We start from the raw sequence: 23,076 nt of genomic DNA, 5'->3' as shown, positions 1-23,076 counted from the left end.
GTTTTTTTCCTAAATGTGTCTTTGCTGTGTGTCCTCATGTGTTACCTTAAGGCCACAGCTATGCTCCTAAAGACTGAATTTCAATGTTCACAGAAACAACAAAGGCAGAGATATCAAGACAATAAAGTCTCTCAGAGTTCTGAGAGTCCTGCGACCGCTTAAAACAATCAAAAGACTTCCTAAACTCAAGGTATGACATCGGCCTCTCGCCAGTATTCCAGTGTTTAACTCATGGACCTGATTTTCTCGGCCATAATTCTTGTGTTCCTTCTTCGCAGGCTGTTTTTGACTGCGTCGTCACATCACTGAAGAACGTCTTCAACATCCTCATCGTGTACCAGCTCTTCATGTTCATCTTTGCCGTCATTGCGGTGCAGCTGTTTAAGGGGAAGTTCTTCTTTTGCACTGACAGCTCCATGAATTCGGAGAAGGAATGCCAGTAAGTGAATATTAACACATAATGAAGCACTTCTATCACACATCTGTCATACCATTCACACACTGCTGGTGCAGTTGTCAGGAGTAGCTTGAGTGTAGGTTTCTTGCCCATGAACACATTGGCATGGAGACTAGTGGAGGCAGGGATCAAATCCCAGACCTTACAGTTAGAAGACAGCCCGCTCAACCACTGAACCACAGCCACCCTGACTTGTTGACTAAATGTCCTGATGAAAAAAAGCTCACTATACAAAGAGCTCAGACTCACCAGTCATAAGTATAAAGTGTAGCGTGAACATGTATTGTAATAATAGATGTAATATATTCCTCTTCATTAAAATTGGCAGTTTAATCGGAGAGTGAAGTGAAAACAATGGCCCAATGTGCTGCTCTGTTCCCCCGCAGAGGCTACTACATCGACTACAGCAGAGACAAAAAGGAGGTGAAGAGGAGAGAGTGGAAGAGGCACGAGTTTCATTACGACAACATCTGCTGGGCCCTGCTCACGCTTTTCACTGTCTCAACAGGAGAGGGATGGCCTCAGTAAGTATACTTTAATCCAAGACCTTTATTCCAAAATCAATGCACATCGCATGTCAGTCAGTCTGATGTGTATCTAAATTGAATGGGACAGTGGCACATAACAGAATGTTTTGTTTTTGTGCACAATCAGACCAAGTGTTTTTTGTCTTTGCTTTCTCAGTGTTCTCTGAGCTAGTGCTGTAATAAAATAAAATAAAATGGTGGGCCAAGACACAGCACAAATGGAAAACCTTCATATTAAAATGCTTCAAAGGAAACTGCAAAATGTCTTCTAAAACCCTGTATTACAGATAACTCTGATAAGCAGACCTTCCATTTTGAGATGAATTGGCAACTGCTAATAGCTGTTTCTGTCATATCAGAATTCTGAAATAAATAAATCACAATATTCAAAACGATTCAGTTTTCCCCTCCACTCTGGGTTCTCTGGGAAGAACCTGGAAACATCCCTGGAAAGACCCATTTCCCCACAGTTTCTAACTGACTTTTCCACTGCTAGGGTCCTGCAGCACTCAACTGATGTAACAGAGGAGAACATGGGGCCAAGTCGGGGAAATCGAATGGAGATGTCAGCTTTCTACGTAGTTTACTTTGTGGTCTTTCCGTTCTTCTTTGTCAACATCTTCGTGGCTCTGATCATCATCACCTTCCAGGAGCAGGGTGATAAGATGATTCAGGAGTGCAGTCTGGAGAAGAACGAGGTGTGGCGCGGTGAAACACGCACTCACAGATGAATTATATATGGTCTTTTGTGTTCAAGTAAGGATCATGGATCACCATTTCTCTCCATCAGAGGGCGTGCATCGACTTTGCCATCAGTGCCAAACCGATGACCCGCTTCATGCCCCAGAACCGACAAACCTTCCAGTACAGACTGTGGCACTTTGTGGCATCGCCCTCGTTTGAGTACACAGTGCTCGTCATGATCGCCCTCAACACTGTGGTCCTCATGATGAAAGTAAGGAAGCACATTGTCTTTACTGTAGAGCTGAACCTTTGGTTTAATATGCTTTCACTCTATAGCACCAACACTGACGAATAACAGCTGACAATGAACTGATCTGCTGTTACTGGCCTAAAATGACTTACGTCCTCATGCATTTGATCATGTCTAAAATTGAGTTTCACTTTTTAGATTTCTGTGAGGCTCAAATTCAGATTAGACCGAGCTTTAGCTGCCAGGTTCCCTCAACTTTGGAATGGCCTGTCTGAGGAGAATCCATGGCATCTTCTTACTGGCATTCTTGTGACTTTGTCTATTCATATATTATTTATTTAGTTACCTTTTATCTTTTATCCTGACTTTTATATTGACAGTTATTATCTAACACCTACAGTATGAACTTTTATTGCCTATATTTTTATGACTATTATTAACATACTTCATACAATGCTGCTTTTCAACAAGCTCTTTGTTGTATAGTTGCATCCCTTCAAAGAGGTAGCAATGTGGCAAAAGTCTCAAGGGATGATTCAGGTTATAAAAAATGTCTCATTTCAGTGAAACACATTAGTTAGATGATTAACAAAGTTCTTTGACCTATTGTTCTTGTTGTTGTACATGCTCACAGTTTTTCAGTGCAGTGAAGGATTAGGAGTGATGTTTTGGGTGCACTTGCTTGGAAGTATAAACCGGATCAGGTCATTTATTTGTCTTATTAGTCAGCTTGTCAACATAGATCATGCCATTACACTCTGAGATCTCAGCACCCACTTTGCTTACTATGATTTATTTATTATAGGCGTGTTCAAATATACTTGAAAAAAAGGTTATTATCAGAACAACCACGTATGAGACTGGAGGCACGAAAATTAACACAAAATGAACACCTTTCAATGATAAAACAAGCAGACAATCCTTGTCACAGCGCTCCCCTTTATTTATACTTGTCTTCGGTGTTTGATTGACACCAGACCTGACAGCAAAGACCACGCATTTCCTCAGTGAAACTTCAAACAAGACAAAACTTTGCAGAAGAGTTGTTATTTCTGCACCACAGGACAATAATTAAAAATATAAAAGACAAAGAACCATTTTCATTTGGTCTCTGCAGTAGTGTTTTCATATCAAAATGAAATGAAGTGAAACAAACAATTACGATTCTATAAACTCAAGGTATTCTGTGGAAAATAGTCAAATAACAAAAAATTATATGTGCTATATCTTAGCGAGCAAAACGAAACGTAACGGATGAATTTGTTTTCCCTTCAGTACCATTCAGCACCAACGGCATACGATACAGTCCTGAAACACCTGAACACAGCTTTCACCGTCCTCTTCTCCATGGAGTGTATACTTAAAATTCTGGCGTTTGGTTTGGTGGTGAGTATTGTGATTTGAAAAAAAAAGTCAAATAGTAAAGGAGAAATTAAGTCAGCTCCACATGAACAAATAATGTTTTTTTCTCCCTGTGTTCTTTCCTACAGAACTACTTTCGAGATACTTGGAATATCTTTGATTTCATCACCGTCCTTGGCAGCATCACAGAGATAATTGTGGATTTACAGGTAACTTACTGCCAAGACAACGTCGGTTTTCACATTGTTGAGAACAGTGAAAAACAAAAACAACTCAAGCGGCACGCTTTAAATGTGCCATTCTTGCTTTACAAGTTCCCCCTCGAGTGTTACGATCCCTGCCTCCAGACACATCTTAAGTCGTGTTGTGATGAATTTTGCCATCTGTGTCTCACGTCCTGTCTCTCCCTTCTGTCTGCCACTCTCTCTCTAACCATTTGTGTGTGTCTCTCTCTCAGTCAGTGAACACCAACATCAACATGAGTTTCCTGAAGCTTTTCCGAGCAGCCAGGTTGATCAAGCTGCTGAGACAGGGTTACACCATCCGTATTCTGCTGTGGACCTTTGTGCAATCGTTTAAGGTCAGACATATTATTATTTATTCTCTATTCAGTGTATGAAAAATAAATAAATTATTGTCCTAACAGTGGTTTCTAACCTCCTATCTTTGTTGTCTCTTCTGCCACAGGCTCTTCCCTATGTGTGTCTTCTCATTGCTATGCTTTTCTTCATATATGCTATTATTGGAATGCAGGTATCCTTACATTAATAATAATCTTATTGAATTATAACAATGTTAGGTTTTGAGCTTTTTACTGTGGTAAGACTAACTTTCTGAAACATTCATCCTGTGTGTAGCATTAGAAAATCGGGATATGCCTGCATATTTAAATGTATACAATTTTTGAGTGAGTGGTATTAATTTGGTGGTGTTGTATAAGGATTGTTTTTTGCTTTCTTCAAGATATTTTTGTTTTAAAAAATAAATAAATATACCCTCCACACCTCAAAAACGTACAGGTGTCGGTCACAGGAACAACAAAAAATTTAAAAACCTCTCACTGAAATGGCTTCACTTAGTTTTATTCATGGGTGAACCACCACTATTGAATACAAATACAAATAAATGCAGTAATTTCAGTATATACTTATGTTTTACTTGATCCCAGCAAGTTTAGCATCAGTGAGGGTGGAAGCTAATAGCGACTCACTGACATAATTTCACTAAACCAACCTGTTTTTTGCAGGTGTTTGGAAACATCAAGCTGAATGATGAGAGTCACATCAATCAGCACAACAATTTTAGGACATTTTCCGGTGCACTCATGCTTCTGTTCAGGTGAGCTTATCAAAAACATGTTCACCGTCTCATGGTAGTTTGAGTTAACATTCATCATACTCTTTTGTCGCTGTTTATATGTGCGTTGAAACCACCAGGAGTGCGACAGGAGAGTCCTGGCAGGAGATCATGCTCTCCTGTCTGTCAGGTCAGGAGTGTGAACCTGACCCCTCCATCGCACCCCTCACCATGTCTCCTGACCATGAGGGAGGCTGCGGGACTGACTTTGCTTACTGCTACTTCGTCTCCTTCATCTTCTTCAGCTCATTCCTGGTCAGTGCTCAAACAAAATCCAGTTATATACCTGCCTCACTCCTTTTTCATCCTACGTTCCTCCTCTAACTTTGATGTTCCTCTTTAGATGCTAAATCTGTTTGTGGCTGTGATTATGGATAACTTTGAGTACCTGACCCGAGACTCGTCAATCCTTGGACCCCATCACCTGGACGAGTTTGTCCGTATCTGGGGGGAGTATGACCGTTTGGCATGGTGAGACATTACTGCTGCATTTTGTCACGTTCAGGCTAATTGTTTATCTTCCTGATCAACAGTAACGTTCCACTATTTTCCAGCAGAAGGCAGCCAAAGGGTGTTAAATGTTATGTAGCAGTGAGCATATACAGTGGGCATATTTAATTAAAATGTAGTAAAGGTATCTGTAATTCACAGTTTTGTTTGTTTTTTAAATGTGTGAGTAATTAAATACGAAAATGACATCTTTCTAAAAACCAAATAAGAAAAGCAAGACAATGGAATGGGAATTGTGGGAGTTTTGATGTCATTTCATTACATTTAATGCTTCTTTTTTGTCTGAAGTGGTCGTATCCACTATACAGCCATGTACGAGATGTTAACACACATGTCACCACCCCTCGGCCTGGGAAAAAAATGTCCTGCAAAAATTGCCTATAAGGTATTAAACACATGCTTCCTTATCTATCAAAAAATATAAATTATATACATGTGTCGTAAGTGTACATTGAATTGAAGTGAATATAACTAATGAGTAGTTGTCTCCATCAGAGGTTGGTGTTGATGAACATGCCTGTGGACGAGGACATGAGCGTCCACTTCACCTCCACTCTGATGTCACTCATCCGCACAGCTTTGGACATCAAAATAGCTCGAGGTTAGAGTTACTAACAAGCATGACTCACACATTATGGGTGCAAGAGCAGCTACTAATGATTATTTTTATGTTTTGTTGTTGTTTTTTTTATCCACAGATTATTCTTATATTTGATTAATTGTTTGTTCAATAAACTGTTCTGTCCAATTTCCTAAAGCCTGGGGTGACATTAAAGTATTTTGTCTAGCGAATGGTCAATACATTTTAGTCATCTGACTAATGATTTCAGCTTTAATGGCATCAATGACGTGCTGTGTTTGTCAAAGTGGCTCAATGTGACTGTTTGTCACAGGTGGTGAAGACCGTATTGCTCTGGATAGTGAACTACAGAAAGAGATCAGTATCATTTGGCCGTATCTTCCCCAAAAGAACTTGGATCTTCTGGTACCTATCAACAAAGGTCTGAGTAACTATGGAGGAAATACTTGGAAATAGTGTGCAGCTGAGGGACAACCAGTAACAATTAATGCAATGTGTCTGCGCTCACAGATACGGACATGACAGTGGGGAAGATCTATGCTTCGATGATGATAATGGATTACTTCAAACAGAACAAGGCTAAGAAACTGAGGCAGCAGCTAGAAGCACAGGTTGGCTCTTTATTAAGTTTCTGGTGCCACTTGGGTGAAAGTCTCTGGCTATTATTTGACCTGTTGACCTTTGTTTCTCATTTCAGAAGAGTAGCCTGATCTTTAAGCGTCTGGATGCCTCTGCACTACCGGAGGACATTCTCTCCAACACCCAGCCTCTGCCACTGATGGCTCACAGTGCTGGTTCAGCCCTGTGCGTGTGAACATTTCTATAAAAATGCCTCTTTACTCTCTTTATGTGCATCTCTGTGTTTGATTCATGTTTTGTCTTTTTCTCTGTCCTGATACAGGACCAGAGGAGGCTTTGTGGCACTGAGCCCGATCTCACCACAGGAGCTGTTTTTGCAGCCGATGAGCTCCGACGCTGATGCCAGTCAACAGCAGAATCTGGTAAGAAAGAGGGCGAACACAAACATATAACATTGATACCACAACCGTGTTAATAGAAGTGGTTCCCTTCTCCATCTACACACAACCCGATGTCACATGTCACTGCACATGTGCGGGAGCAGTGGCCATAATAAGGTCGAGACCATCTGGTCACAGAAATATAGAACTTGCCTCCTAAATATGGACCAGAAACATATAGCCCATTCACTCTGCCATGGCTCCAGCACGGTTTCATTTCCCAAACCAAATTCTGAACCTGCAAGTGTGTTCAGCACTGAACATTAATTGGTTCAGAACTGGAAAATCTGATTCCCATCAGGATGAACATCATTAGTGGGCATGTCAATGTAAGCTGTAGATGAGAGGAAGAAGGAAAGACATGCTGGTGAAAATGGCGACGGAAACAAAGACTAGGCAGTGATGAATTCCAGCTCACAGGAGCTCCTTGTGATCCACCATGTTGCTACTGTATTGTTTACTTCCTCACATGTGCATCGAGTAATGCCCACTGTTGATGACATCGAGTGGAGGAACCTTTGCTCCACATAACTAGTGTGAACGTGGGCTGGTTCACTGTGAGCACCAAGGTTTCAAACAGAACTTAAGCCCAAATGGAAAGGGGTCCGGTGCTTGCTGGTATACAAGTCTTACCAGAGTAAACAGAACCAGAAGCTGTGCCTGACTTTTAATATGTAGTTGCATGAGATGTCCTACTCCTGTCCACACCTTTCAGCCACAAAGTAATATTTTCTTAGCTGCCTCATTCAGTGGTAAAATTACTATAAAACAAACATTGGTTCGGATTTGCTTGAATATTAAATGGCTCTGAGCCAGCTCTGGACCCAAAAGATTTGATCACAACAATCTTATATTCAAGCAAGCTCACTGAGTATTCAACAACAAAACAAATATATAACAGTAATTTCACTCTGAGGCAGTGATTCAAGGCTGTAATCACTTAAACTAAAACATGATTTTTAACTTCTCAAGTATATAATTTTTAGAGGATACATTTTACCACAAGTGAAAATGTTGAGAACCACTGATTTTAATCGCAATTAATTTTCCCTCTGAAGCATTTAACCGTAGGAAAACATTATCAGCATGTTTCAACAAATGACCCTGCTGTGATGAACTTTCAGTGCCTTGCAGCAGCACGGCATCGCTGACTCTCTGTGCCCATCTTTGGTTGTGTTTTAGTCCCATAGAGGTTGGAATAGTGGACGTGGACTGTCCAGTTGTTGATGTGTCGCTGTATACTGTCTGGTTTTACTGGCCTACATCGCCTGTTTGATAAATGATACAGGATTATGGGGAAATTATCACATATTAGTGTGCAGAGGAATGTGTTTGACCTATGGAGAGATGCTGTCTGCCTCTTGTTTGTGTAGCTGTAAAGACTTGAATATGCATGACTACATTTGGATCCCATCTTTCCCTGTAACTGTTTATTGTCTCTATCATTCTTTCCATCTTTCACACTTCTCTTCTTCTTTGAAGCAAGTTTTCTTGTTGCTAGTTGTTGATCTGTCCGTTTTTTTGGCTGGAATGGCTTCTGAGTGGATGATGGCTATGATAGATGAACCTCAGTGATGAAATGGCATGGCTGCCCTCCTCTCACCTGACCTGGACCTGCGTGTGTAGACGCAGTCGTGGCAGGGACGGGCCTGACTGGTGCTCTGTCTCTCCTTGCCCTCCTCTCTTGTTTCTGTACTCACATAGGTGGGCGTGTGCAGAAGGGGGATTGAAGCCCCACTGGAGTTTCCACTGGGGAAGGGCCTGTGTGTGCGGGCCTCTTCCATGCCCCGTCTGGCTGTAGAGTCGCAGGTATTCTCATCTTCCATGACAGGGACTCCTCTTTGGTGCCTCTTTTTCCTTACGTGCATGAGATATCAAGGTTAAATCAGTGAGGTTTTGGGTCGGCTTTTGGTATGCAGGGAGTCAAGTTGTGATCCCTGAACGTTGATGCCTTGCCATTTTACCTCAACTTCTTTCTTTTCATCTCCAGAATGAAGCAAAGTCTATAAAAGCATGAGAAAGAATGAATTGCTAAAGACATGCACTGCCCCACTTTTATGGAATATCTACATTTTATCAATGTTTTTAATGTTTTGTGTTTGCACTTCTGTCTGTGTGTGTGTGTGTGTGTGTTTTTTTACAAGCAAACCGAGGTGGCAAGTGGCTCCATGAAGCGTTCCGTGTCAACTGTGGGGGATGAGCGAGTGAATGGTGTTTGGCAGGAGGAGAAAAGTCCTGAGCGGTTGTATCGGCCTCGTCACAAAAGCTACAAGGCTGCTGGTTTGTCTACTCATCTATTATTACCAATATAGTTTGTGGGGTTTACCTCTTAATTACACCACCCCTGATGCAGTGATACAATGGCTTCAATAGTGTTACTTTGATTCTGTAATTTTGCATTCTGCCCTTTTCTGAATGTCTAGTTTCTAGGTCAGAACACTGGAAGCAGGGCGACAGGGAGCGTGGCCGATCAAAGGAGCGCTGTCACCTCCTTTCTCCAGACACATCTCGCTGTAACTCAGAGGAAAGAAGCTTGCAGCCGTCACGCTCCTCCAGTGTAGAGAGAGCACACGCTCAGGATAAACAGGTAGGTCAGAAAAACCTGAATGACAGCAAGGGTGTCTCTGCAACTCCCTGACTCTATTGCTTTGTGACCAGATAACACTGTGACTAAATCACTGCATATTCAAAAATGGACATAGTCCTTCAGTTTGAACAGGACAATTGCTTTGACGAAAATGAGCCAATTCGTATGTGATTTATAACTGTAGTCACATTTTTCTTAAGGATTAATGTCTCATTTACTAGTTTCAGGTCTTATTCTATAGCAAATTATGTCAATGCTGCAAATTATCTCATTTAGAGGAAATAGACAATAAAACACAGCACATATCATGTCTAAAATGTGCCTGGATTAAAAAACTATTTTCATTAGCACTTTATAATATGATTATTTTATATTTTGTACAGTCTGTAATATTGTGTACATGGCCCAAAATCAAAAGTGGCAGGCTGTATAAAAATGTGTTTTATTATTTCAAATGATGTTGACAACTTATTGCCATTTTCACAAATTTCAACTCCACCATTCATTTATAGTTCACATTGCTTGCCACAACATGCCTTTAGTCATATAATTCAGTGAACATATTCTATCAGCACAAAAGTTTTAATGAGGTAAAACTAATTGGAGGTTATTGCAGGTAATGATAAACTCCAAGTAACTCTTGTTCTCAGGGCAACAGCTCAGAAAGTCCAGTGCCCTCAACCTCAGAGTCCAGCACTCCCAGTGGCCGACGACCTTTATCGCAACCCCGCTCTCGCCCTCATATCTCCTACTCCCCACTCGTGTGTCGCACACAAGTGTCTGTCGGTGAAGATGAGGATGAACAGGACAGCCCAGAGACCATGAGGCGAAGAAAGCCCACCTGGCAGACCAAAGAGGGAGCAGGAGAGAGGCAGGCCGAGGCTGGCCGACACCAGTCCCCACCTCGACGTTACCCATCTGAGCCTTTCCTGGCCTCGCAAGAGGACGACCACAGCCCAGATCCAACTGGTCCCATTGAGACCCTGACCTTTGAGGCAGCTGTGGCCTGCAGCCTGGGACGCTCAAACACCGTCAGCTCTGCCCGCCCACGTTTGCGGACTGGCTGGCAGGTCCCCAACGGACACTTCCGGAAACGTCTAGCACAGACGGCCTCAGTTGCAGGCTGTGATCCTCTCAGCGACACAGAGGAGGACGACAGATGCTAGGGAAAGGAGTCACAGCATGAAAGAGGAGGGAGAATCCCAGAGAGGTGTGAAGAGGAAGATGTACGACAGTGTACAGAGAGAAGGTTATTGTGACTCTATTTACAACACAGCTTTGAGGCCATGAGCTCTTATGGATGTTTGGTCAAATGTGAACCCAAAAAACAATGAAGAAGAACAATACTTCCTGAAACTGTAGTTGCCAATTCACACAGAACACTGACAATACATAAGGTCTATTTCCTGACTTGTACTTGATAATAGAAAGTAATAATGCATTTCAAATAGTCATGGGATGCAGAAAATGATATAAATAAACATAAATGGATGAGAATATGTCATTTGTGTCAATATAAGATATTTTCAGTTCTGGAGATGTTTCTAACTAATTCAGTATTTATCTGTGGGGTGTGTGAATATGTAACTACTTTTTCTTATAAATAACATGTTTTGTAAATACATTGTGATTACCACACCACTGCCATTGAGGAGACCAGATTAATACAACAAGCCATCATGAAAATATGATCTGATACTTTACCAGACAATTTGGATACTAATACTCAATAATGCTGGATTTTTTTACAGTGTGAATGAATATGCTGGGGAAAACTGCTTGATTCTCCCCATTGTTGTTTTTTTTTTTTTGGTATTGCATATGATAAATTGTGAGATATGAATACAGTTTTAGAATAACATAGAAAAGATGCTTATTTGTTATTTTACCCTGTGTTTTGTAAATCAAGTATCCCCCAAACCACAAACCTTTAACAGTTCTTTATTATGCTTCAAAACTTACTTTTGTTTCACCAGTTTTCACCTTTTTATTGAGAACTTTCCAATGATGTTTAACATTTTTTTTTTCGGTAAGTAATTTTACATGGCTTAATTGGAAAACAAATGACCTTTCAGTTGTTCTTCCTTGTGAATATTGTACGAACCATTGCAGATGATAGAGAACACTAGAGACACAACATGACACGTTTTGCTTCATAAGTTAACATTACTTTTACTCACTAATAATGTACAGAGAAAGTATACTGTTTGTAACATTTAGAGGAAAAAAATGAACACTGTCAGCTCATGAGCTTTAAAGGTAAGGGAATCTTTAAAGATGATTATTTTAAGATTTGTGTGTTTTGTTTGCCTGAAGACGGCCAATTCTGTGAGACTCACTTAACCAAAAATATGAAGATTTGTATCATAAATTCCTGGAATGCAAATAATGTGTGGGTTTTTATGTGTACAATAGCTGTATATAACAAAATAAAGCTGTCCTCAAGTTGCCACTGTAAATGTCTTTACTTTTAAATGTATGCTATTTGATAGCTCAGTATAGGGTTAGTGTTGTTGTTGTGCCACATACAGTTTGCTGGAGCTTGTTACTGTCAAGCACTGGAGTTTCACACTGGAATTTTACCTTATAAATCTAACAATCTGAAACATAGTAGTGGGTGTTTTCTATTCATGTAATTAAGACTAAATAGTAAAGCTTCCCCCACAATATAGTGATAAGTGAGCTCACCTTTCACCGGTACCAAAAACTTGGCCAGCGTTGCCTGGCTGAGACGTAAATATCGCATTTTCAATTCCTAAAAGATAAGTGTAATGTTATGCCTAGAATATGCCTGTAATTATAACTTTAACTCTAAAAGAGGGCAGCACCATGTGTAATTTAAAATAAAGTATTTGTACGTAGTTACATTACAACAATGACTATTGTCCTATATAATGAACTAGAACCTCTGTAATTTCTCTGGTTTGCTTTACTGAACGTTTTTATATTAGAAATTTACTTTGCGAACAAGTTATTTTCATGTAGATGTTTCTGCACGTTTGTTTTAACACTTTATTTTGAGAAACCGGATGTGGTTGAGCTCGCTCCGGGCTCCACATTTAGGAGATGGCTGTTTTGACGTACGGACGTATGAGCAAATGTAAAAGATGACCGTGTTAACGGCGATTTAATAACGTGAGTAACAGTTTTAAGTTTATGAAAAATAAAATTATGATGATAATAATATGTGAATGGAGTCGTCTCAATGCGACATTTACTATCTGAAGTGTATAATGGAGCAAATTTAATCGTGTGGCTTAACAGGGGGAATGACTCGACCTAACCTGGCAACCCCATCGTAACCAGGCGTCAGTTGTCTGCGGACGTTTGATGGGCGGTGCTCTATCTATTATAATACATCCATGATCTATAGACATCCACATGTCATTTTGACACAAGTCTACATTTCCTCGTTTTGTTATTGTTGACATTGAAGGGGGCGGGCCTTAAAGTGCTTGCTGCAACGTCACAGAAATACTCCAATCACCGGCGCATAATAACACCTACGTCATATCCAAAGGACTGTTAACATGTCGATTGTTCAAAGAAAGAGCTAAGTAAGAGCTAGCATGGAAGCATACTGAGTGATGTAATTCATGAAGTTCTAAGGCAGATATGTCGCTTCGGTCCAGTTCTCAGACTCCTCAGTTTCATCGTCATAGTTTCCATTAAAGTTGATATTTTGTGAAAATTGCAGTTTCATACAAAGGCGTGACTGGTACGTATCGATGTCTGGCGAAACAGTGGCTAGCTCTGCCGCTTGATATCCTTAGCAAGGGAGCTCTTTGTTTTGTTTTGTCCGTGTAAACATGAAAACAGTTTAGATTTGGACGTTTGTTGTAAAGCTTTAGCGTACGCGCAGAACCTTTTTAACACATGCATACAATGTTTCCGAACTGTAATGTCGTGGTTTGCGGGATAGTACAAGGAAATCACCAACAATAGCCACTGAGAGCAACTTTAGCAACAACAAGATCAGGCTGTGTTTGGTGTGTTTACGTCGCCCAGGTGGAGCGGGGACACGAAGACATGGGCAACTGTCTCAAGTCACAAACAACAGATGACATCTCACTGCTTCACGAGGCCCAGTCACGTAGGGCGAGTTTCTGGGACGCGACGGACCTGGAACCACCTCCACCGTATCAGGTGGCAACCATATACTTTACTCGCACCTGTCACGTTATTAGCTACACCTCTATAGTTCCGTTTGGACTGAACCCCCGCCTTTACAACTGTCTTAATTATTCGTGGCATAGCATCTGTCAAGGCTGCACATCCACAATGCCGATTCACCACATCCCAAATGTGCTCTGGTGACTGTGGAGACCATTTGAGAATGTTTTAGAACATTTTGAGATTATTTGAGTTTTGTGTCATTGCACAGTTTTAATCTGCTGGAAGTAGCTAACAATCAGAGTTAGGGTGCTCTGTGATCATAAAGGGATTGATGAGGTTAGCAACAATATTTAAGGGAGATGGTGTTTAGGGCTGGGCAATGTCAATAATGTTTCTTCAGTCTTAATGTAACAGAGTTTCAATATATATCTATACAATGTTAATGTACTGCACAGCGACACTTGCGTTAATGGGCAGTCAAACTGCTGTACCTAATAAAGTGACTGGTGAGTGTATTCACATCAGTAATAGACAAATGAATGAAGTTTCTGCTACATGTCGGACGATTGTTGGCAAAGATGGTAAAAGTAAAAACTCCAAATGTTGTCAGTGCTAAAGCAGGTGTTTCATGTCATCACATGCCTGTCTACATGTAAGAAACCTGATATCATTTTTGTCTTTTCTCTGTTTTCTCTGCTACCAGGAGCAGGCTCATATGCCCGTGTACCACCCCACACTGAGTCAGGCCCGTCTGGCCTCACAGCTGACAGAGGAGGAGCAGATACGCATTGCTCAGCGCATTGGTCTGATCCAACACCTCCCGACGGGTGTTTATGATGGAGATAAAGATGGCTCAGAGAAAAAGATCAGAGAGTAAGCATTTTTGTGTTATTGCAATTTAAGTATATGCAGGGTAAGGCTGCAGTTCAGGAGAGACACACAAATTCATTCACACATCTTAGATAATATTCAGACTTAATATTAATATCCAGTATAAGTAGAACACATGCAGCTAGTGCTGAGCGTGGGTCTGAATGTACCTAATGCATTCTGAGTGTCTTCTTCTTTCAATCACCAAAGCCGCATTCAGAGGTGGTTTGGAGACACATGTGGCCACAAGTTTTGACATGCATCAATGCAATCCATTCTCAGGATGCATTATATACCACCTACTTAGCTGAAGTATTTTACATTTCTCAGTGCCCATATGTCTAATGCCAGTAATATTAATAATATTGTGGCTAGCCAGTTGTTTTGGTTCAGTTTGCTGAAGTTTATACAAAGTGGTAACATGGACAATACAAAGCTGTTTACAGAAAATGTTTGACATGATCAATTATCAGTGACAGAAAACAGAAAGTAAACTCCTATTCAAAAGATACATTTTAACTTCCATGTAACTGTAATGTGTCTTTTAGACAACACTGATGTTGGAGCAAGAGTATCACAGTAGTGCTGATATTTGATGATTTGTGTGGTGGTACATGGTGGTGTATATATGCTCTTAACTTGTTTGCAGGTGTGTGATCTGTATGCTGGACTTTGTTTATGGGGACCCCATCCGGTTCCTGCCCTGTATGCACATCTACCACATGGACTGTATAGACGACTGGCTGATGAGATCCTTCACCTGCCCCTGTTGCATGGAGCCTGTGGATGCCGCCCTGCTCTCCACTTACGAAACAGATTTTTCACCCCTCCATGCTTAGATCAGACAGAAGGCCCCTCCAGTCCCAACCCTTTACACAAACCTTACAACTGCCCTCAACTAGTGTGAGAAGCTGGAGAAAATAGGTCTGCTGTTGTATTGCACTTTGAAAAGTTCAAAATTTACTCACCTGATGTTGGCCTTCTACACCCCCTCCAAGTCTAAATGAGCTGGTCTTAAACATCCATTAGAGAAACAGTCAACCCTGCAAAGTTGTGTTTAATGTGCAGAAGCTGCGTGACAATGAGCATGTGGGATTTGTGAGTGAGTGTCTCACTGGTGTTCCCTCAGCTGACACCATTTTATTTTTATTCCCAGTTAGTCATGTTATTGACCAAAATGATCAGAGGTGTTGCTCGAAATCTGTTGGATTCAATGTGAAGTCTTATGTGGAAATAGCAAAGACTTCCTCGACACGTTGTTTGTCTTCAACCAGTCTTTGAGAAAATGCCTTTAGTTGATGTGATGAAATGGTGATGTCTAATGTGATTGTTTGACCAGAGGGTGTGTAGAATAGCTGGCAGCAAGTGTAAAGGGCTCACTTGTGCATAGGCGGGTGAATCAGTCAGTCAAAAAATTAGAAATGCTTGCGCACACTTTTCATCTGATCCAGAAATTTGCACTTTACTTATAGGACAGTATCTAAAACAATATATTAATATATGTACCTTACAACCTTGCACTATCAATATTTCATTCCTCTTATCTCTTGAGATGCAAATGTGTTAATATGGCTGATAAAAACAGTGGTCAGTCGTCACTTGCCACATCGAAAGTAAGCCTGATGTAACAGTAGTGTGAGCCTCCGCTCTTTTGGCTTTATTTTTTGACTCTTGTGTGTCTTATGTGTTAGTATAGGGACAGAGGCTTGCTCATGGTTAAAGGAGAAGTTCAATGTTTTTGTGAAATTTGCTTTTTATGTTTAAAATTGGGGTGAGAGTGGGAACAAAGAAGGGAGCTAGAGCTTGAATTAGCCTGGCCCTGTTAAAGTTGTAAATTATACCCGCCAACACCTTCAGATAAAAAGTAACACACTGTTTGTTTGTTTGAATAAACTGCACAGAATGAAACTTAATCATCGTCATGCTTCACAGGGAGTTACATGCTGTTAAAATAGAGAAAGCCCTCAGCCAATGCCTCTCAGTTTCCCACAGTGTCCATGCACTCAAAATATGATCATTTCATAACTTAGAAGTCCAAGAAAATTCTCCTCTATGTTGTTTGAGTTATGCTGCTCAAAGATGCACAAACATGGCCAAAACAACCTCCTTGACGGAGCGAATAAGGATGTAACAAATAAAGAAATTGTTATTTCTTTCATACTTTTAAGATTTTTAAGTGATATTCTTTTGCTTGAAATCTCTAGACAGAGTTAGAACAGCTAACTAAGGTTTTTAATTTAGCTTTAAGTTTGCTGTCGCTCTACATTTACTGTATACACATTCAGTATTTCTATAACTGTCACACTATTCTATTTTTTTTTTAAAAACCCTCAAGAGTGTTAAACTTTGAGTCCGTGTTACGTGTGTGACTTTTGTTTTTAGGTATCCATCACATTTTTGTTACACATTAATGAATGAAGTTTGTTGCTTTATTTTCTTTGTATTTGTGGAAGGGTTTGGTGGTGGTGGTGATGTTGTTGTGCATTCCTTGTTACCTGTGTTTTATCTTTTCCTTTCTTCACATTTCGCAATTTCATTCATTTTAATTTAGGGCAACAAGTATGTAACTATTACAGAGGGCTGATGTGTGGCTGTGCAAACCTCTGTCCCAACGTGTGAGACTCCTCTCATGGTGTGATAGTTAGAACGGAGATATCACGTTTTTCCATTGAGCCTCTACCTTACTGTGTTTTTCTGCTTAACATTATTCTGAAAATTAATACTTTCTGTAACCTTTTTTTATTTCTTTCTTGTTTGTTTTGGAAGGCTGACCAGCCCTTGTGTAAAAATAAATAAATAAACCGAAGTGGAAAAAAACCCCTACTTGATGTCATGAAATGAAAATGAAAATCTCACAATCTGTTTCATGCTTTGTTTCATGGTCTTGCATCAGCTGGGGACGAAGACGTGTGAATCAACTTGCCTGTTAAGAACATCTGAGCCTGTGTGTGTAATTATAAAAACATGTTAAACCCTCCTTTATCCTTGACAACACAAGTTAAAACCATTCACACCAAATGGACACTTGCATGTATTCAACAACACTCTCTTTCTTTGTTGCTTCCTTTCTTTCTTTCTTTCTTTCAAAAGTTAATCAGCTTAGGGGTGCACGCTCTTTCCTTTTTCCTTTCTTTTTTAGATTAGATTCAAGACAACACTGAGCAGCACAATAAGGACGGTCACAGCAAGGTCACTTGCAAATGTCACCATAATAAGATTTTGGGTTAAAGCTCCATAAATATGTGAAGAATTTTGGCTGAAGGATTAATGGCATTGCTCGCGTTTGTTGAACTGAATTGTGACTTGATGCATCTGGGAAAATGCTTGCTTGTTTTAAGAAAACATGCCAAATGTAGATCAGGTTGAGGAAAACTTTTAAACTATAGGATTTAAAAACTATAGGATTAACTGAAGAAAGACTCACTTACACAAATCTGGACCTGAGATGAAAGACACTTACCAGCTTCCCAATGAACAGATGTTTTTATTTCTCCAACCATGAAATATCATTGACAACATGTGAACAAATCCATTTCTATTATTTAACCAACAATGACACTCGACTAATACAACTTCTAACAAACTCAAATTGTTATATAACATCTTGACCCACAAAGGCCAAATACGTCCTGCGAGATAGTAACGTGTTAGGGTTTGTACATCCCATGAAAGGTGACTGGAATGTCACATTCCACTTCTGCTCTGGCTATCTCAGACAGATCCTTGGCATTAAGGATGAGGAGAAAAGCTGGTCTCTGGGAGCCGGGAGCTGCCACAATGGTCAACAGCACTCCTGTTGGTAAAGCACAAGGTTATCTAATACTAATATCTATCACTGATGACAGAGAAATAAATTAGATGCTTTTTTTTTTTTACTGCTGCTGACTTACCATCGTCCTCATCTACCCCATCAGGAGTCTGGACAAACAGAGGCTCTGAGGGGTAGGTGTCTGGCTCTTGCCAAACCCAGGTCTCCTTAGTCCTTACGTTCAACTTGCAGATCTGCACACAAGGCAGAAGAAAACAGTTGTTAATGTAAGTTGCTTTACACACTCTCATTCACATAGTGTGCGTCTGAAGGCCTTACCCTGTCTGGTATGAAATGGTTGAGACCCAGACCGTAGGTGTATGTGTAATTCTTTCCTGCATACTTGCTGTAGTTGATCTGAGGGAACTCGAGAGCTATTAAAAAATTAGAAAATAAAAATTCATGGTTAAAACCAATATGCCACTGTATCCAACAAAAACAATACATTTTTAATGGTTCTGTTGGTACCTTGGCGAGGCCCGGAGAACAGCACCTCAGGCTCCAGCCAGATTGTCCCATCAGAGTGCATCACTGCAGTGGCGGTGGTGTACGGGAGGCTGATGAGGTTCTTGCCTTGCTCCTCCTAAATCAAGACGACAGCATATAATAAGACTCCATTGACTGGGTGGATTGTAATGTGTGTGTCCTGATTTGTGTGAGTATAACAGGTGAATCACCTTGTGCACATCCAGGGGAATAACGTATCTGCGGACCTCTGGCTGAGGCGCTATCATCGCTGCCTTCTTCACCTCCTCCCAGTTGGCTCTCAGGTTGGCCAGCCAGAGGTAGTTGTAAACAAACTCAAATCTGTATGAAAAAACGAGTGGTTATTGTAAAATGGATACTGCTCCATCTGGGTCTCACTTGCAGTGTTAAGTCTACTTAAGGACAAGTGACATTTTGAAACATAAAATTATTATTGATTAATTTCTTATCCTTCCTCTGTTACAGATCGCACATTTTGTTGATTATAACATAACGTCATCGCTTTTATTGTGATTTTAAAAAAGTGAAATAATCATTTTGAGTATGTATTGTATGTATTTGTAGAGATAGATCATTTACTAGAAGTTTGAGGGGTTGAGAAAGCTTGACAATAGACAATGAAATTACTTGGATCACTACGAAACGAAACCGGGCACCCACCCTTTCCAGGCACACAGGTCAAAAACAATAAATCCTTGGTCCTCATAGGCGTTGATGTGGTGAAACATGCCAATGGCCGCCCCCTTGAACTTCAGGTCAATGTATTCTCCTGGGTTTTTTCTGGCAATGTGGAACAAAGTCTACGAAAAGTACACGAAAACAGAGATGTTAGGAAATGAGCCGATGATTTTCGAAGGTGTTGACACTTTTAAAATCGCAAAGGACGTCAGTCTACTGCAACATCTTACTCCTTGGCTCTCGTTGGACTCAAAGCAGTCCATGTAGTTGGATCCTCGGATGCTCCAGGCACCCAGGAATTTCAGCAGATTGATTTTCACCGGAGTCTCCACAAAGACAAAATAGTTTTCTGACATGCCAAAGCTGAAAAATGAACGAGTGAAGGGACAACATTAAAAATTACCAAAGGGGCCATCGATAACACACCAAAGGGTTTCACGACAAAATCACACACCTGTGAACGTAGGCGGGCTTGAACCTCTCAGCACTGGGGAACTGCACCACCACCTTGGACTTCTCGATGGGATCAGACTTATCTAAGTTGTGATAGTTGAGTGTCATCCTTTTTTCTTTTTTTTTTACACTTCATTTACAATGGTTATACACATTAATACTAAAGAAAAGGTTTATTTAATTGCAAAAGAACAGTTTCAATACCTCCTTTGGGCTAAATAATAATAAAAAATAATAAAATTTGCCAAGAGACTCTGTGGATCTGTTCACACCAGTGATACCCTCATTAGTGCCTACCTTTCTGTGTGGGTGGGATCATGACAATGTTGTAGGCCAGCGTTGCTCCTTTCCCCATGCAGTTTCCAATGTTATACACTGTGCCGTCATTCTCAATATGAGGGTGGGCTGTCACTCCGTTAATATTGATGTAGTTGCACATATCAACCTTCACAGAAAAAAACCAAAACAGTTTGAAATGAGATAAGATCAGTTTTGTTTTGTTTTTTTATTGTTATATATGAACATTCAGTGGTATATTTCTACCTTCTTCAGTGTCTCCAAGGTGTCAGGATTCACTTTAGTGATGTAGTTGGTTTCTGTAACAGCGTAAAAGTCCTCACCAACGGGGTAGACATTCACCAGGCAGTTGTCTGTGACCTCCACGCCCTTGAAGTAAGAGAAAAACCTGCACACAAAATATACATACAGGGCTGACAAAGTGGGCAATAGATGCATTGATGCAGTTCCATTTGCTTTTGGCCCATGCTGATATAATATGTCTGCGTCTCGGGATTTTCGGGAAGCATTTAACATGGTGGATAATGAGTGTTTTGCAGTCACCTTGAGAAAATGTTTTTGCAGGGATCAGGATATGCAAACGTGCCAAACTCTGTGATCACCACACGTTTCTCTGTGATGGCACGCACATAAGCATCTGTTCTGAGAAACCTTTAAAAGACAGGGGAGATATATTTTCTATAATCAGAAAATTATTTTAGAATATCTTGAAAGTTTGTAAAAAAACAACAAAAAACAACAACACGGTAACCAACAACTGTTTTCACAAAGAGGTTCAAAATGAAAACAACAATCTGCATTATTGTAAGTCATGTCAATACTTAGTTGGTAGTCTGTAAAGTCTCACTTTCTGTAATAGGTAACTTGACCATTCTTGAAGTCGAATTTGTGCATAAGTGCCTGGCCATCAAAGAGATGATAGAAAGGTTCATCTCCAACCTCAAAAAGCCCAGGTCCCAAACGGAGAAGACTTCCCCTCAGAAATGAAGGAATCCTTCCTGTATAGCATCGATAATACAGAGATAAATGACACCTATTTCATTTATGTTCTGAGACTGAAAAGGAAACGCTTGTGCTACAGGTAAGTTTCAGTGTGAATGTCAAAAAATAAAGTTTGACAAATACTAAACTTGTAAACAAACCTGTGACTGATGCTGGAAGAGGCTCAGACAATTCCTCACATGTCTCAAAAATCTTTTTGTAGCCACCAGCTGGGTGTTCAAATCTGCCATCACAAAGCAAAGACGTCAACAAACAGTGCAGCCTTTGTTGCAGTGTGAGACTGTTGGCTCAGAGCTTTAAGAGCTGGATCAGTTCTTGCAGTTCAAGGCCTGAGAGGTCAGCGGGAACATTAAAGTCCTTCAGCAGCAGATAAAAACGTTTATTCAAAAATAAAACAACATTTTCTGTATCGTCACTTTTTAAAATGCTCACAATTTTCAGCTATGATGTGCAAACCCTTTGGTTATCAGTGAATGAATGATAATTAATGAGAAACTCACCGGCTGACCATGTTTATTTCTTGTTGTGGCAGCAGCAGCAGCACACAAAGCAGCTCTTGGGAAAGCTCTGGTCTCTTCTGAACTGAAGGCTTCTGATCTCTCAGTGGATTTGGGGTATTTATTTGTCTGGTCCCCCTCACAGTCATGGAAATCTGCCCTGTAAACCTCTCTCCTGGCCAATCATGTTGCACGATGAACAAGAATCCCATTGTCCCAATATCCTTTGCCGGGCGACTCAGTGACCACCATTCTCAAACCGGATTTATTGTGGAGAATATTAAATACAGAGAAACATGTGTCGCAATGGTACATGTGATTGTTTTTTCAAGTCATGCTGCGTAATGCCAAGTGCTGTGTAGAGTAGATTTGAATGCTGATGCATATGTAGGGCACGTGGATTAAAATTATTTTATTCACAATTAAGATTTTTCGAGTGGTGAATTTATAGAAGGAACTATGTAAAATATTCAAATATTTAACAACAAAAAAAGTCCAGGAAAACAATAAATATTATGTTTAGAATAAATGATGATTATAAATAATGTAGGAATACAGTGAGGATATAATAAATATATGTGAAACAATCATTTTTAATGGTGAACCTTGACTTTGTGTTATTGCACAATACAAAACCAGGTGGAATGTAGCTAAGTCATTGTGTGAACTTTCTTGTCTCAGTGCAACTACAGAGCTAATCCTCAGGTGTAGGGATTATGTTCGATGTAGCCTGAAGACAAACGCTGTATTGTTTCTCCTGGGAGAAAACACTATTAGTAGAAAGTGTTTCGTCAGATGCCGTTTGGTCAGTGGCAGGGCTCTGGCATGTGGTGCGACTTTAATTAGCCACATTTATTTGATAACTGGTTAGTGCAAAAGAGATTTTTGCTATATTTGGCTCCCATGTGTAAACAAAACCAGCCAGGAATGAAAAATGTAAAACACAGAGAAGAAAAATTGACATTTCAGTCAATACAAAGGAGTTGTGGTACTTCCAGTCTTTACAGGTGTTGAATTATAAGTGACGTGGAACTGAATTGACCTACATACACTTGATAATAACTTATAATTCACTCATAAACTGTTCGACGCCATGTAGAGCTTTCAAACACACAATAGCTGCGCTACTCTGAGCATTTTCAAGTTTAAAGGAAAGCTGCACTATTGACAGTCACAAAGTTAACAGTGTACAGTTAGTAAAGCATTATACCGCTCATGAGCTGCACTGACTTGATGTGATAAAGAGTATTTTGTATTGAATCCGTAAACACAACACAATTAGACATAATGGGTCTCCACAGTATTGATAACCTGTGCATTGCTTTGTAATGACCAAATAAGAAACAACAAATGTATTTGTTATGTGTAGATGAAATAAATTTACATAATTTACATTAGAAAATTAGGTACAATAGTTTTGGAAACCATTTGAGATTATGCATAATATTACTATATGATTAGGACGTTTTTGACTGAAATCTGAACTGTAATAAAATATAATGTTAGAATAATAACAATAATAAATGAAAAAAAATTT

The 23,076-nt window shown here is 40.1% G+C and overlaps 3 protein-coding genes across 6 annotated transcripts in view; 2 read left to right on the top strand and 1 right to left on the bottom strand.

Annotated features, from left to right (window-relative positions):
• The window catches only part of LOC131458505 (voltage-dependent R-type calcium channel subunit alpha-1E-like), a 40,551-nt gene extending 28,719 nt beyond the window's left edge, over positions 1-11,832 (top strand). The window contains exons 24-45 of one of the 2 annotated variants that reach the window (XM_058627651.1): positions 94-190; positions 279-439; positions 844-981; positions 1,481-1,682; positions 1,775-1,939; positions 3,194-3,304; positions 3,409-3,489; positions 3,738-3,860; positions 3,968-4,033; positions 4,527-4,618; positions 4,717-4,891; positions 4,980-5,107; positions 5,435-5,531; positions 5,642-5,747; positions 6,040-6,147; positions 6,237-6,337; positions 6,424-6,530; positions 6,628-6,727; positions 8,450-8,554; positions 8,890-9,025; positions 9,169-9,332; positions 9,983-11,832. In XM_058627651.1, coding sequence (XP_058483634.1) covers positions 94-190; positions 279-439; positions 844-981; positions 1,481-1,682; positions 1,775-1,939; positions 3,194-3,304; positions 3,409-3,489; positions 3,738-3,860; positions 3,968-4,033; positions 4,527-4,618; positions 4,717-4,891; positions 4,980-5,107; positions 5,435-5,531; positions 5,642-5,747; positions 6,040-6,147; positions 6,237-6,337; positions 6,424-6,530; positions 6,628-6,727; positions 8,450-8,554; positions 8,890-9,025; positions 9,169-9,332; positions 9,983-10,498 — 3,079 coding nt within the window. In that variant the 3' untranslated portion in view covers positions 10,499-11,832. The remainder of the gene's footprint in view (positions 1-93; positions 191-278; positions 440-843; positions 982-1,480; positions 1,683-1,774; positions 1,940-3,193; positions 3,305-3,408; positions 3,490-3,737; positions 3,861-3,967; positions 4,034-4,526; positions 4,619-4,716; positions 4,892-4,979; positions 5,108-5,434; positions 5,532-5,641; positions 5,748-6,039; positions 6,148-6,236; positions 6,338-6,423; positions 6,531-6,627; positions 6,728-8,449; positions 8,555-8,889; positions 9,026-9,168; positions 9,333-9,982) is intronic. The other variant, XM_058627661.1, reaches the window with a different exon arrangement.
• A 524-nt stretch (positions 11,833-12,356) lies between these two features.
• LOC131470508 (RING finger protein 11-like) lies at positions 12,357-16,635 on the top strand. 3 transcript variants are annotated; one of them, XM_058646397.1, is made up of 4 exons: positions 12,357-12,467; positions 13,341-13,478; positions 14,152-14,321; positions 14,968-16,635. In XM_058646397.1, exons 2-4 carry the CDS (start codon positions 13,362-13,364, stop codon positions 15,155-15,157), a joined length of 477 nt encoding a protein of 158 aa, XP_058502380.1. In that variant the 5' UTR covers positions 12,357-12,467; positions 13,341-13,361; the 3' UTR covers positions 15,158-16,635. The 3 variants fall into 3 exon arrangements, with proteins under 3 accessions (XP_058502380.1, XP_058502388.1, XP_058502372.1); XM_058646405.1 differs by lacking the exon at positions 12,357-12,467 and adding an exon at positions 12,630-12,889; XM_058646389.1 differs by lacking the exon at positions 12,357-12,467 and adding an exon at positions 12,636-13,050.
• A 1,147-nt stretch (positions 16,636-17,782) lies between these two features.
• On the bottom strand, positions 17,783-21,766 carry rpe65a (retinoid isomerohydrolase RPE65 a). The gene is made up of 14 exons (XM_058634175.1): positions 21,543-21,766; positions 21,183-21,265; positions 20,888-21,038; positions 20,584-20,691; positions 20,287-20,428; positions 20,041-20,188; positions 19,745-19,826; positions 19,521-19,653; positions 19,273-19,412; positions 18,804-18,933; positions 18,595-18,709; positions 18,406-18,500; positions 18,209-18,320; positions 17,783-18,111 (listed from the first exon to the last, which is right to left on the bottom strand). Exons 1-14 carry the CDS (start codon positions 21,749-21,751, stop codon positions 17,966-17,968), a joined length of 1,794 nt encoding a protein of 597 aa, XP_058490158.1. The 5' UTR covers positions 21,752-21,766; the 3' UTR covers positions 17,783-17,965.
• Between the last annotated feature and the right edge of the window lie 1,310 nt (positions 21,767-23,076).

The sequence above is a fragment of the Solea solea genome, chromosome 1 (genome assembly GCF_958295425.1).
Source record: "Solea solea chromosome 1, fSolSol10.1, whole genome shotgun sequence".
NCBI lineage: Eukaryota > Metazoa > Chordata > Actinopteri > Pleuronectiformes > Soleidae > Solea > Solea solea.
This window is presented reverse-complemented; position numbering and strand designations above follow the sequence as displayed.